The 13,625-nt window shown below is 40.7% G+C and overlaps 1 protein-coding gene across 1 annotated transcript in view; it reads right to left on the bottom strand.

Annotated features, from left to right (window-relative positions):
• The window catches only part of CFAP45 (cilia and flagella associated protein 45), a 49,635-nt gene that overhangs the window by 17,140 nt on the left and 18,870 nt on the right, over positions 1-13,625 (bottom strand). The window contains exons 4-7 of the mRNA XM_027840105.1: positions 13,340-13,484; positions 12,705-12,875; positions 10,232-10,410; positions 9,435-9,564 (exon numbers count right to left, since the gene is read on the bottom strand). Coding sequence (XP_027695906.1) covers positions 9,435-9,564; positions 10,232-10,410; positions 12,705-12,875; positions 13,340-13,484 — 625 coding nt within the window. The remainder of the gene's footprint in view (positions 1-9,434; positions 9,565-10,231; positions 10,411-12,704; positions 12,876-13,339; positions 13,485-13,625) is intronic.

The raw sequence follows: 13,625 nt of genomic DNA, 5'->3' as shown, positions 1-13,625 counted from the left end.
CTCTCTCTCTCTCTCTCTCTCTCTCTCTCTCTCTCTCTCTCTCTCTCACTTAGTTTGTTATATTTTATTTCTCCACATTTTCCACTATTAGAGCACCAAGTGGTTGGGGGATTTCTACATTGTTTCTACATCAAAATGCCATAAAATTATTGTGGTTCTTATCTCTCTTCCCAAAACAAATTTGAGTTGTGTTGGTCATGTCTGAAAACATATCTCGTTCTGTTCCTACAATCCATCACTTTTCTATAACGAGGTGGGAAGCCTGGTTCAGAATCAGACTTCTGAAACTCTGATGAATCATTGCATTGATTAGAGTTCTTAAGCCTTTCAAAGTTGCACTCTGCAATGTTGAGTTGGTGTATAAATTGCTCTCCTGCTTCTGCTCACTTCACTCTACATCATTTCATACAAGTCCTCCCAGGTTTCTCTGAATCCATCTCTTACATTATTTCTTTTTTTCACAATTTTTTGACATTTTCACTTAAAGTTTTGAGTTCCAAATTCTATCCTTCCCCCATTCCCTCCCCCTCCCTTGAGATGGTAAACAATCAGATGTAGGTTATACACGTGCAATTATGTAAAACATTTAGATAGTAGTAATTTTGTACAAGAAGACTCAAAAGGGAAAAAAATGAAAGAAAGTGAAAAATAGCATGCTTCAGTCTGTATTCAATCAATATCAGTTCTTTCTCTGGAGGTGGATAGTGTACTTCATCATTAGTCTTCTGGGATTGCCTTGGATCATTGTATTTCTGAGAAGAGCTAAGTCATTCAAGTTCTTCAAACAATATTGCTGTTACTGTGTACAATGTTCTCCTGTTTCTGTTCACTTCACTATGCATCAGTTCATGTACATCTTTCCTGGTTTTTCTGAAAATCATCCTGCTTGTCATTTCTTATAGCACAATAATATTTCATTACAATTATATATCACAGCTTGTTTAGCCATTCCCCAATTCATGGGCATCCCTTTGATTTCCAATTCTTAGCCACCACAAAAAGAGCTGCTATAAATATTTTTGTACAAATAGGTCCTTTTCCCTATTTTTGGATGTCTTTGGGATATAGACCTAGCAGTGGTATTGCCGGATCAAAGGGTATGCACAGTTTTAGCCCTTTGGCTATAGTTCCAAATTGCTCTCTAGAATGGCCGGATCAGTTCACAACTCCACCAACAGCGCATTAGTGTCCCAGTTTTCCCACATCCCCTACAACATCCAACATTTTCCTTTTTTGTCATATTAGCCACCCTGATAAGTATGAGGTGGTGCCTCAGAGTTGTTTCAATTTGCATTTCTCTGATCGATAGTGATTTAGAGCATTTTTTCATATGACTATGGATATTTTTTATTTCTTTGTCTGAAAACTGTTCATATCCTTTGACTATTTATCATTTGGGGAATGACTTGTATTTTTATAAATTTGACTCAGTTCTCTATATATTTGAGAAATGATACCTTTGTCAAATATACTTGTTGCAAATTTCCCCCTAGTTTTCTGTTTTCCTTATAATTTTGGTTGCACTGGTTTTGTTTGTGCAAAAACTTTTTGATTTTATATAATCAAAATTACCTATTTTGCACTTTGTAAGACTCTCTATACCTTCTTTGGTGCTAAATTCTTCCCTTATCCATAAATCTCTCGGATAAACTATATCATGCTTTCTTAATTTGCTTATGGTATCACCCTTTATGTGTAAATAATGTACCCATTTTGACCTTATCTTGACATACAGTGTGAGATATTGGTCTATACCTAGTTTCTGCCATAATGTTTTCCAGTTTTCCCAGCAATTTTTGTCAAATAACGAGTTTTTGTTTCAAAAATTTGGATCTTTGGGTTTATCATATGCTAGATTACTATGGTTATTTATTATAATGTAATTTATACCTAATCTATTCCACTGATCCAACCTGCTTTTCTTGACTATATATGTACAGCATTTGGTATCCCTCCAGGATAAGGGTACACAGAAGTATAGGGACACCATACCATGCTCCTTGGACTTATGGCTCAGGACAAGCAGCTAAGCAACAAAGGTGGCCTCTGCCTCACTACGATCTAGGATCAGCCTCTCAATGGGATCAGAAGCCCTTAACTGCCTTCTTCCTATCAGAGTCCTTTAAATCTCCAGCCCTACAAATAACTGGAAACGAAGGGAGTCACCATCAATTGGGGAATGGCTGAACAAGTTAGAATATATGCATGTGACAGAATACTATTGTGTTGTAAGAAATAATGAAGTTGGATAACTTCAGAAAAACCTGGGAAAACTTGAATGAACTGATACAGAGTTAAGTGAGTAGAACCAGGAGAACAATATATACAATAACATCAATATTGTAATGGACAAACAACTCTGAAAGACTCAGGAACTCTGATCACAATTCTAGACAACTCAAGAAGAAACATGCTACCTACTTCCTAATAGAGAGGTGATGGACTCTAAGTACAGATTGAGACATATTTTTTGGATACAGCCAATGCATGAATTTATTTTGCTTGACTACACATGTCTATAATAAGGATTTTATTTTTCTTGCTTCCTCAATTTGGGGCAAAGGGATGTGGGAGGGAGAGGATGTGAATCTGAAAATAAACTAAAATTTAATTTTATAAATAAATAAATCTCCAACCCTGGGGCAAATTCCCCCACCTTGGGCAACTGCCCGGTGCCCCTGCCCCAAATGCTGTTGTTTGTCCTTTGTTTTCAAGGAAGACCAACGACCTCATGGGGTGATGTCTTGACTTGTACGTGAATTAGATTTAAGTGAGGCAGAGTTGCACGAAGTTGTCAGTCTTACTCTCTTCTTGAGATATTGAAATCCAGTGGCAAGACAAAAGTCAGAATGACTGGTGATAACCTTGGTGTCTTCGATGTCTGACCAAGCTCTAAGTGCCCCATAGCACCTGCTTCAGCTGCCTTCATGACCATTAGAACAAATTGTTCTCATCTGCCCATTCTGTAAGGAGGAGGTCCTCACATACTTGGGGTAGATGTTCCCCTAACTCACCAACGGGATTGAGACCTGTCAGTTACCCTCAACCTGGTTTAGCCCGTCTGCCGAGACAGTTTATTGGGGTGTGGCCACTGCACATACTACAGCTTGTTGGAGCCACAGGTGAGAGTTGGGTGAAGGTGGACACCAAAGGTGGATGAACAGCCCTGAAAGGGCTCAGTAAGCCCTCACACCAGAGGTTCTAGTCCTCCTTGAACACCCCATACACCCCTCCCTGCCCTAATTACAGGTGAGTTTGAGCAACAAACAAGATGAACTTAGAGGTTGTAAAGCAAATTTGAGCTCAAAGTTATCACTGATACTGGGGAATGTCCCATGACTGGAATGACTGTAGATAGGTATATCTTATTTTTTTTAAAGGAAGAGACAAATAAAAGGAAGACGATAGTACTGTATATCAAGAAAGTATACCAATAAACCAGGAACTAGAGGAGAGAAGCATGGTAAAACATGATCTTCATTTGGGTTAAGATCAATAGATTACATGAATAAAAAAAGAATGAAAAACATTTATTAAGTGTTCCCAATGCCCCAGGCACTATGCTAAGGGATGGGGGCACAAGAAAGAAATGTGCGAGATTTTACTGCAGAATTTATTATAGACCACTTACACCAAAAGAAAAAATAGATAAATTTGGGAAACAGATCACAAATCTAGCACAGAGCATGATATAGTAATGGGGCACTTGAATCATACAAACATGCTGAAGGTCTCTCTGCTAAAATCAGAGCAGATAATACCTTCTTGACTTATCTTAATGATATTTTCATTCTTCAGAAGATAGAGGAAGCAAGGAGGGGAAATTTTATTCTGGATCTAGTTCTCACTAACAGGAAGAACCAGTTGCTGAGATGGAAATGATATGAACCTTTAGGGGAAGTGATCCCTCCCTCATAGACTTTATGATAGAAGAACAAAAGAGAGTTGGGATAGTCTATTATGAACTCTAGATTTGGGGAAAACCAATTTCAAAGAGAACAAAGTCAGGTGGGATCCCATGGACTAAAATTCTACAGGAGAAGCCAGTCCAAGAAACTCTCAAGAATGAAATTCTGAAGTCACAAAGTTAAAAAACAAGAACTTTCTGAAGAGACTTGTGAGGATATGCAGAGAACAAAACAAAATTAGATTTTGTTGGGAAGGTAAAATCAACAAGATTTGGCAACTGACTGCATATGTGACATGACAAAAATGGGGAAATAAAGATAACTCCATGACTGAGGACCTACATGACTAGAAGAATAATGATGCCCTCAACAGAAACAAGGAAGCTCAGAAAAGGTGTCAGCATTGGGGGAAAGATAGTGAAATCTGTTTTGGCCATATTGAGGTTGAGATGCCCATGGAAAACCTGGTGGGAAATATCCAACTGGCAGTTGGTGATGCTGGGCTAGAGAGAAGATTTAAGGATCATCTGGTTAATTTAACCTGATGCTGGGTCTAGTGGTCCACATCCTGTGCTCCACATTCAATTGATCTATCAACAAAAACCTATTAAGCATCTAATACATGCCAGGCACTGAACATACAAAGGCAAAAGTGGGACAGTTCCTGCCCTCAAGGAGTTTCCATTCTATCAGCAAGGCCAACATGTACATAATTAAGAATGTACAATATAAATATTAGGTATATTTTGGGGAAGAAGGCACTAGTTGTAGGGGGTAGAGATCTGGGAAGGCTTCATGCATAAGGTTTCACATGAGCAGAGTTTTGAAGGAAACGGAATTGTAAGAGATAGAGGTGAAGTGAAATAGGATAGAGACAGAAGGCAAGGGGACTTAGCATAGAACCCTGGGATACAGCCACAGTTAGGGGAGAGGGATGATGATGATCCATTAAAGGAAACAAGGAAGGTGGTAAACAAAGAGAGCACAGCATCATAAAAAAAGAGGAGAAGAGAAAAGAGAGTGGTCACTAATATCCAAGGCTGCAAAAGGGTCAAAAAAAGAACAACTGAGAAAAGGCCATCAGCTTTGGCAAAGCAGATCACTGGTAACTTTGGACAGTGGTTTCAATTCAGTGATGAGGATGGAAGACAGATTACAAGAGGCTGAGGAGTGAGAAGAGAAGAAGTGGAGGCAATGAGTATAGAGAGCTTTTTCTAAGAGTTTGGCTATGACAGTAAAGAGATATAATGGATGATAGTTTGATGAAGTTGTAGGATAAGAGATCTTCAAGGATGAGAAAGGCTTGGGCACGTTTCTAGGCAGGAGATTACAAGTTCCGCAGATAATGACTGAAGATTAGAGAGTGACAGGAGAGGACTGAGGTGGGTAACAATAATTTGCTGAACCCTGAAAATCCTGCATCTGATATTTACTACCTGTGTGATTTTGGGCAAGGTCTCAACTTCATCATAGGTAAAGTGTGGCCAATAAGTTAGATGGTTTCTGAGGTCCAGATCGATGATTGATGATCTCATAAACCTTAAGATTGGAAATGTCAGAACAAAAATGTCTAATAGGGAATTGATATCCAAGGAAGGAGATAATAACCTAGCCTTGATGAATTATATCGTCAGAGTCTAAAAGAACCGATGGCTATGATTACTGATTCATTTGTCAGGATGGAGAATGAAAGAAGTATAGTATAAGATACTTACTAGCTATGTGACCCTGGGCTGTTTGTCTCAATTTCCTCAATGGTAAAATGGGAATAGTAATAGCACCTACCTTGCAGAGTGGTTCTGAGGATCGTATGAAATGATATTTGGTTGGTTTTTTTTTAAAGTGCTTAGCAGAGTGCCTGGCACATAGTAGGTACTGTATAAATGTCTATTCTCTTCCTCTCTGTTATTATTTTTATTACTATTGTCTTGATTTTTTTAAGAGAATAGCAGTATCCGGGGAGCTAGCGGGTTGCTTCTCAGTGGAGGTCTTTAAGCAAAAGATGGATGATAATTTGTTAGGTATGTTGTAGTGGGAATTCTTCTTCAGATGTAAGTTGGACTATAGGGTCATTGAGATCCCTTCCAACTTTGAAATTCTCTAATCATGGGTCTTATATAAAAATACATGGAAGTGAAAGCAGGTAAGACAAGTCAAGCAGATAGCCAGCAGCCAGTATGTCCAGTTTGCCTGTGTGGCCAGACTGTGGTAGGTCTTAAAAGCTAAGTTAAGGAGTTTGAACTTTATGGGAAATTAGGAGCCACTAAAAGATTTTTAAGCAGAGCGGTATATATGAAAACCTTTACCTTAGAAAAATTATTTTGACAACTGTATAAAGGATGGATGGGAGAGAATGACTGGAAGCAGGTAGTCCATTATTGAGGGTATTGAAATAATCCAGGGGTCCAGAGTTAGGACCTGAACTATAATGGCAGTGGTATAACTGGAGAGAAGGGGGCACTTAAGAGAGATAATGCTGAGGGATAAGTCACAGAACTGGGCAACTGACTAGATTTAGGGTATGAGGGAGAGGAAAGAGTTAAAGATAACCCTGAAATTTCTTTCCTGAGTGACTAAGAGAATGGTGAGAGAGAAAAACAATCTGAGAGGAAGGACTCTTTCTGACAGCCTTAAACGTTAGGATCTTTTTCCTTATAACATTAAAATCTGCCTCTCTGCATCTTCCTAGTTTTAGCCTCAATCCATGCAGAACAAGTCTAACAATGTGGACCAAACATCAATGAAATGGCTGATAGTAAGCTCAAGACTGAGAAGGGTAGAAAAGTGAGGCCACAGTAAAGATGAGAGATTTGAAGAAGAGGAAGGAATCAGAGCCCATGATGGAGAGAAAGAGGTTTCATAGGTGTGAGGCAGAGGGAAATGTGCAAGGTTAAGGAGATAGTAATTAAAGAGGGGAATATCCATGTCCACCATCTTGGAGGCAAAATAGTTAGGGTGTTCCAGTCCATTTAGTAGTTCTATCCTCACAGCAAAGAAGACAGCACCAACTATTAGAGCCTTAGGACAATATCTTTTATAGTCACCTAGAGCTCCTTGTTCTAGATCCATTTAGCTTTTCAAGAAGATTTCCTTATTGGAAGGTAATGCATTGATCAGCTAATATAAAAACCTGGTAAGTATTTTCAATTGTATTTTTCATCAGACATTAATAAATTAGCTTTCTGGTTGGGTTTCAAGAAGGACTAGCACCTCTGGAGTGAGGGCTTGCTAAGCCCTTTTCAGGGCTGCTCATCTACCTTTGGTGTCCGTCTGTCACTCAACTCTCACCTGTGGCTCCAAGAAGCTGAAGCATGTGCAATGGCCATACCCTAGTAAACCATCTCTGCAGATGGGCTAAGCCAGGTTGAAGGTAACCAATGGGCCACAAAACTGTCAGTGAATTAGGGGGATGTCTACTCCAAGCATGTGAAGACTTCCCCTCTGAGAAACAGGCACATAAGAACAATTTGTTCTAATGGCCATGAAGGTGGCTGAAGCAGGCACTGAGGAGTGCTTAGAGCTTAGTCAGATATCGAAGATGCCAAGGCCATCCACTGCTTCCCAGACTATCACCAGTCATCCTGACTTTCATCCAGCCACTGGACTTCAATGACTCTGGAAGAGAGAGTGAGGCTGACTACTTTGTGCAACTCTGCCTCATTTAAATCCAATTCATGGGCAAGTCAGGATATTACCCTGTGATGTCACTGGCCCTCTTTGAAAACTAAAGACAAACAACAGTCAGCTTTCTGGTTCAGACTAATCAGATTCCTAGTCAGTCTCTTGTGAGTTTGGTTGGTACAAATCAGTTCAGGAGTTTGATTGCCTCTGGATGGACTGAGGAAATCAGGTTCCTGAGCCTGAAAAGTTGAAGCTTAGACTGGAAATCTGAGGTCACCCCTCCAAGGTCTTGCCTAATTTTTTCTGTCTCTGTCTCTTCCATGGCTGCCCAAATGTAGGAGTAGCATGGTCTGCCGCTAAACACCAAACCACTCAAGCCAAGCTTGCTCCATGCTTCCTGGGTATAATCTTTCTGTTAAGCAAAGCCATGTGCCTATAATGACTCTCTTCCCCAGACTGTGTCTTTGTCATTGAAATAGCTCCTGGAATCCCACCTCCTTCATAAGGCCTGAAAAGGATGACATAGGGTATTAGAAAGAGAACTCCATAGAAGAGTCAGAAGACCTACTTTGAATCCCATCACACACCAGCTTTGTGACCATAAGCAAGCCACAGACTGTCATTTGTTTCCTCACCATGTAAAATGGAAATAAAACTTGCACTACCTCCCTCAAAGGCTTTTCGCCAAAATGCTTTTTAAACCTTAAAGCCTTATTTGAATGTGAACCAATCTGACTGTGGAATGCCTGGCCATGGGACTCTTCCCATTCCCTCTTCACTTAGCACCCGAGAATTCACTTACCCTTCCTGAGAGCACAGCCAATTGAATTATCTATGCAAATAGAACAAGGCACTAGAAGAGATTATCCAAAGAGCAGAGATTCTTAAAAACCTGTCTATTTAGCTGTGGCATGCATTTAATCATTTCTTTGCAATGTATACACATTCCTAATTGTTTCATATTGGCTACTGGTAAAATGAGTTTTCCCTGCCCAAGTACATAACAACTAAGGATAGAGAGGCCACCAAACAGCTTGGGAGGTGACAGGGGCAAGCAAGTTCCCAAACGAGAGCACTGCCCGGCTCAATCTACCAAAAGGATAATCCAACTGCAGACAACTAAGAGATGATTTACAGGACAGGTCTCAAACAACCTCAAATCATTCCCAAGGGCAGCCTGAACCAGATTAAAATGTAAACTGGGAAACATTTAACAAAATACTATAGAACATAGATAATGTTAACATATGATTTTCTAAGTCAATTTCTGTATGGCATTGTGCCCACCCCCATCCTGGTTTCTGTTTGAGTCTGATACCAATGATTAAAGCATTGTTATCATTTACTGGCTACAAATACAAACTATTCAGCATGACCTGCCTATCTGGGTTGATATAGGTCTGCCTCTGACTATAAGCCTCCAGAAGGCAGGGACTGATGTCATTCAGTTCAGCCCCCAGCACAGCACCATGTAAAAATAACTGTTTAGTATCATAGTAAACAATGATGATGATGTTAAATGGGCATGTGTCTGATGAATATTTTGCCTATAACAGAGGTAAAATACACTTCCTTTCTGTTAAGAAATATCAAACCTTAAGAGTAGAAAGTTACATGTGTTGTCAGTCATAATCAATCTGTCAGCCAATTTTGATTAAATATTTTTTTTTATGAGAAAACAATGGCAGGGATGAGGGAGGGGTGTTGTTTATTGGGAAATGACTAATGCGGTCCAAAATTAAATTAAAATTTAAAAGTCAATTTTTAAAAAGTCTGTTTGTCTATACCCCCCAGTCCCAGAGCAGCAAAACTTTCAGAATTGGGGGAGGGTAGGGGGAAGGGGAAGAAAAGGTTAAAGCCTGAGTTGCCTAGTAAGACACAGTATTCTTTCTCACTCTCTGTTACCTTTATGTCTTCCTCCTGGAGCTGCTCCATATACTGTAACATCTGCTGGATCTCCTGCTCCCGGACCTCCGCCTGCAGTGACCGTTCCTCCTGATTCTTTTCAATCTGCTGGATAATATGCCGTCTTCCTCTACAAATCACAGAAACCATCTAGTCCAACCCCCACTTTTAACAACATAGCATCTTAGAAACCATTGGTCTCCAGCTCTCTTCTTTATCCTCCACCTTTAGCCCCTCCCACAAGACGGTCAGAAAATAGTCTGAAAAACTCCCTTCTCCAAACAGTAAAAGTGAATTCAGGAGGAGGACTAATATCCACTATCTGGTTCACAGAGCTCTTCCATTCTGTCTCAGGTGACCTCACTGCCCTTGACTCTTCTGTCCCACTTTGCCCCTTTGCTTCTCATAGGCAAACACACAAGGTCACCCCATCTGGCAGCCTGGTTGAGTGGAAATAACATTGATCTTGGAATCAGAAGGTTCCTGGGTTTGAGGCCCTGTCCTTCACCAGGCCAGGAAAACTGGGAAAATCCAGCTACCTCAGGGTGCCAGGGAAGGAGTAGAATCAACTATGATGAAGAGTCAGCTCTACCAAGGGAAAACTCCAGAGTCCAGGTATGAGTGTCATCTCCCTTCCCTCCATTTCTTTATAACACTGAGTGAAGGTTTTATAATAACAATATCTGCTAATGATGAAGATAAGATGTTTCTTATCTCTTTTTTCATTGATATTCAACGTAGACTTAAAGGGGATTGTGAGTGGCCTGTACAGGGAGATGCCAACTCAGACAGCTTACCGTATTCTTTCCTCCTTCCGCCTTCTGACTAGATCTTCCTGCCTCTCAATGGACTTCTGCCTTTCTAATTCCATCATCTGGTCCAGTCGCTTCTCCTCTGTGTCCATCTCCTTCTGGATTAATTGCTTCTCCAGGATCTGAGCATCACGGATGGCATGACACCTGGCATTTCGGATTATCTGAGGAATGAATAAGAGGTTATAACACTAGGTTTAGGGATGAAAGTAGTGACTGTGTGTGTGTGTGTGTGTGTGTGTGAACAATAAAGAAGTATTTAGGGAAGGATGAGAGGAAATGGGAGTCAAATGTTGATTCCTCTCCAAAGACCAGTGGAAATCCCTAACTCTAATCAATTAGAAGCCCAGAAAAGTAAATATAATAATAGGACCATATATCTAGAGCTGGAAGAGATCTTTAAAGGCCATCTAGTCTAAATCCTTCATTTTACAGGTAAGGAAACTGAGGCCTATTGAGGTTAAGTGACTTGCCCAAAGACATACAGTAATCAGCAGAAATAGAATTTGAACTCATATCCTCTAATCTAAGAGCCAGCATTGTTATTCTCCTTACTCATATGTGTGTATATGTGGTGTGCCTGATGTCTCAAACATACTCTTATTTCAAAAGAAATTTAGTAGTTGGTGTCTCATTTTTTCAAGTTGGCATTTTTAAATAGAGTTTTTAATTTGTTAAAAAGTTAAATTTAGTTTATTTAGTGTGATAAAAATCAAACACTTGATAAATATTTACCTTTAAAAAAATTTCCTGAATGCACACCCTAATTAAATATGTATACACCCTCTTCTTAGGCCACACATTCAATCAGTTACCAAATTTTGTCTTCTTTACCTCCACAATACATCTTACCTCTGTCTTCTTCTTTCTACTCACCTGGCCATCACCCCTCATCCCCACTTACCTGAACTACTGCAACAGCCTCTTAATTGGCTTCCTGAGCTGCCAAAGTGATTTTCTTAAAGTGTAAGTCTGACTGTGTCACCCAATACTCTAATGGCTCCCTACTGCCCTCTTGGATCAAATATAAGCTCCTCTGTTTAGCTTTTAAAGCCATTTACAACCTAGCCCTAACCAATCCTTCTAATCTTACTATACTATATACCAGAGGTGTCAAACACTGGGCCAGGGTCTAGCAACACTCCCACAAGCTGTCCAAACCAGATAAAAATCTGATTGAGAAATCTATTTAACAAAATAATATTTTAAGATATACTTGATGTTGTTAGTTAGTATGAATGTTAATATTTAACAAAATATTTATCAAAATAAAAACACAACAGAACATAGAGAATGTTAATATGTGTTCTTTAAGCCAATCTGTGGCCTGCAGGGATCCGTAGGTAAAGTTTGGTGGCCTGTTCCTACTTGAGTTTGATACCACTGCTGTACACTACTCCCCTTCCCACACTCTGCCTTCTTGCTGCTCCTCACACACATCTCCTCCCTCTTCACTTTTGCACCAGCTGTTTGTTCCCTGTGACTGGCATGCTCTTCCACTTCACCTCCAAATCTCTTACAATCCCTTTTCCTTTAAAACTCTGCTCATGTGAAACCTTATTCGTGAAGCCTTCCCAAATCCCCACCCCCAGCTTACAACTACTGCCTCTCCCCAAAAATGCACCTTACATTTATTTTGTACGTTCTTAATTATGTACAGGTTGACCTCCCTGATAGGATGGAAACTTATTGAGGGCAAGGACTGTTCCCACTTTTGCCTGTGTATGCTCAGTGCCTGGCAGGCATTAGGTGCTTAATCGATTCTTGTTGGTTGATTGATTGAATGTGGATAGTTGTGATTGAATTGTGGAGCACAGAATGTAGGCCACTAGACCCAGCAAAGTGTCCATTGCGGCATCTGGTAAAAATGAGCACATTTAGGCAAACCCTGCTCTTTTTCAGATCAGGAGAGCTTGATTTGACAGCCAAGGAGGGAGATCCCTAAAGATAATTATGGAAAGAGGGAACAAAGAGGGTGAGAGGCCCTGGAAGAGAGGACAGGAGGAAGAACTGAGAGTGTCAAAGACGGAGGAGCAGGAATTAGAACTACTGGGGGAATGATAAACTCCTTGCATTTGGATATTAAATGAACCAACAAGAAACAAGCTGTAAACAGCTGGAGCACTTCTAGCACCAAGACAGCAGTGCCAACTTTCCCCTTTCTCACCATTGGAACCTCACTGCCTGGGCCACCAGCTACAGTCAAAACAGAAAAGGCAGGACCAGATCTCATGCTCACTGAGTTATGAGAGCTCCACGGCAGACACACTTACCATGAGAACAGCTTGGGCCTCACTTTCCATCTTCCGTCCACCACCTCTTCACAAGTCTCCAGTACCCTTGACTGCTTTCTTTGACCTTGTTGTGTACCTCCAGCATGGGACCAACACTGCCCAGAGTGAGGATAAAAAGACTGACAGGAACAAGAGACAACCAGTGGCCTCCCTTGGCTCCTTACCTGGCTCATGTCTTTGACCTCAACCTCTTGCTCCATCCTCATTGTGTTGGCTTTCTCCAGGAGATTCTGTGCCCTTTCCTTGGCCTCCTCCTCTAGGTCATTGAGCTTCCTATTCTTCTGTCGTACCATCTCCTTCTGTTTCATCATCTGCTTTCGAAGGGTCACTGCATTCTGGGAGAGATCAGTCCATCTCAGCAGGGTGTGTGGAGAGGTGTCTGATTCTTTTTTTATTATCATAGATATAAAGGTGAAAGGGACCTTGAAGTCCCACTGAGGTTGGGACTGTTGCCTAAATATTTTGTCCTGGGGCTGATCTCTCCAATTTGCCCCAATGGGATTTCTACTCCTCACTCCACCTGACCACTAAGAAGCAAAAAGTTTCATCTCTTAGCTCCATCCTCACCACTGCCCTTACTACTCGTAGTTTCTTTGGTCATCATTCTAGCTGAGCTCTTCTGCCATATTTTTTTAAAAATGAATGTTCCTTAGAGTTCAGTCTAACTTTCCACCCCTTCCTTTCTTTGGGGTCTTTTAGTCTGAGTTCCCCTTTATCTGGTGAGAAGTCAACCTCTCCTCCAACATATCCCCAAGCCACCAGTGTATCCAGAGAGGCCAAGGTTGGCAAGGTTAACTACCAAGACATCAGTCTTTTCCTTTTTGTGAGCCTCTTCAATGGCATCTCGCTCTTCCTTGGTAAGGACTCGGGAAGCAAACTTGATCCGTTCAAACTCCTCAGGGCTGATGATAAGAGATTCCCCTGAAGGGTCTTTTGTAGGAACTCTAATGGGAGGTATAACCAAAAGTGGAGACAAAAATCAAAGGGGAAGAAGGAAGAAAGAAAAGAAGAAAATAAAAGCGTAAGTATCTGTCTCTTTCTCTCTCTCTCTCTCTCTCTCTCTCTCTCTCTCTCTCTCTCTCTCT

The sequence above is a fragment of the Vombatus ursinus genome, unplaced genomic scaffold (genome assembly GCF_900497805.2).
Source record: "Vombatus ursinus unplaced genomic scaffold, bare-nosed wombat genome assembly UNPS02014838.1, whole genome shotgun sequence".
NCBI lineage: Eukaryota > Metazoa > Chordata > Mammalia > Diprotodontia > Vombatidae > Vombatus > Vombatus ursinus.
This window is presented reverse-complemented; position numbering and strand designations above follow the sequence as displayed.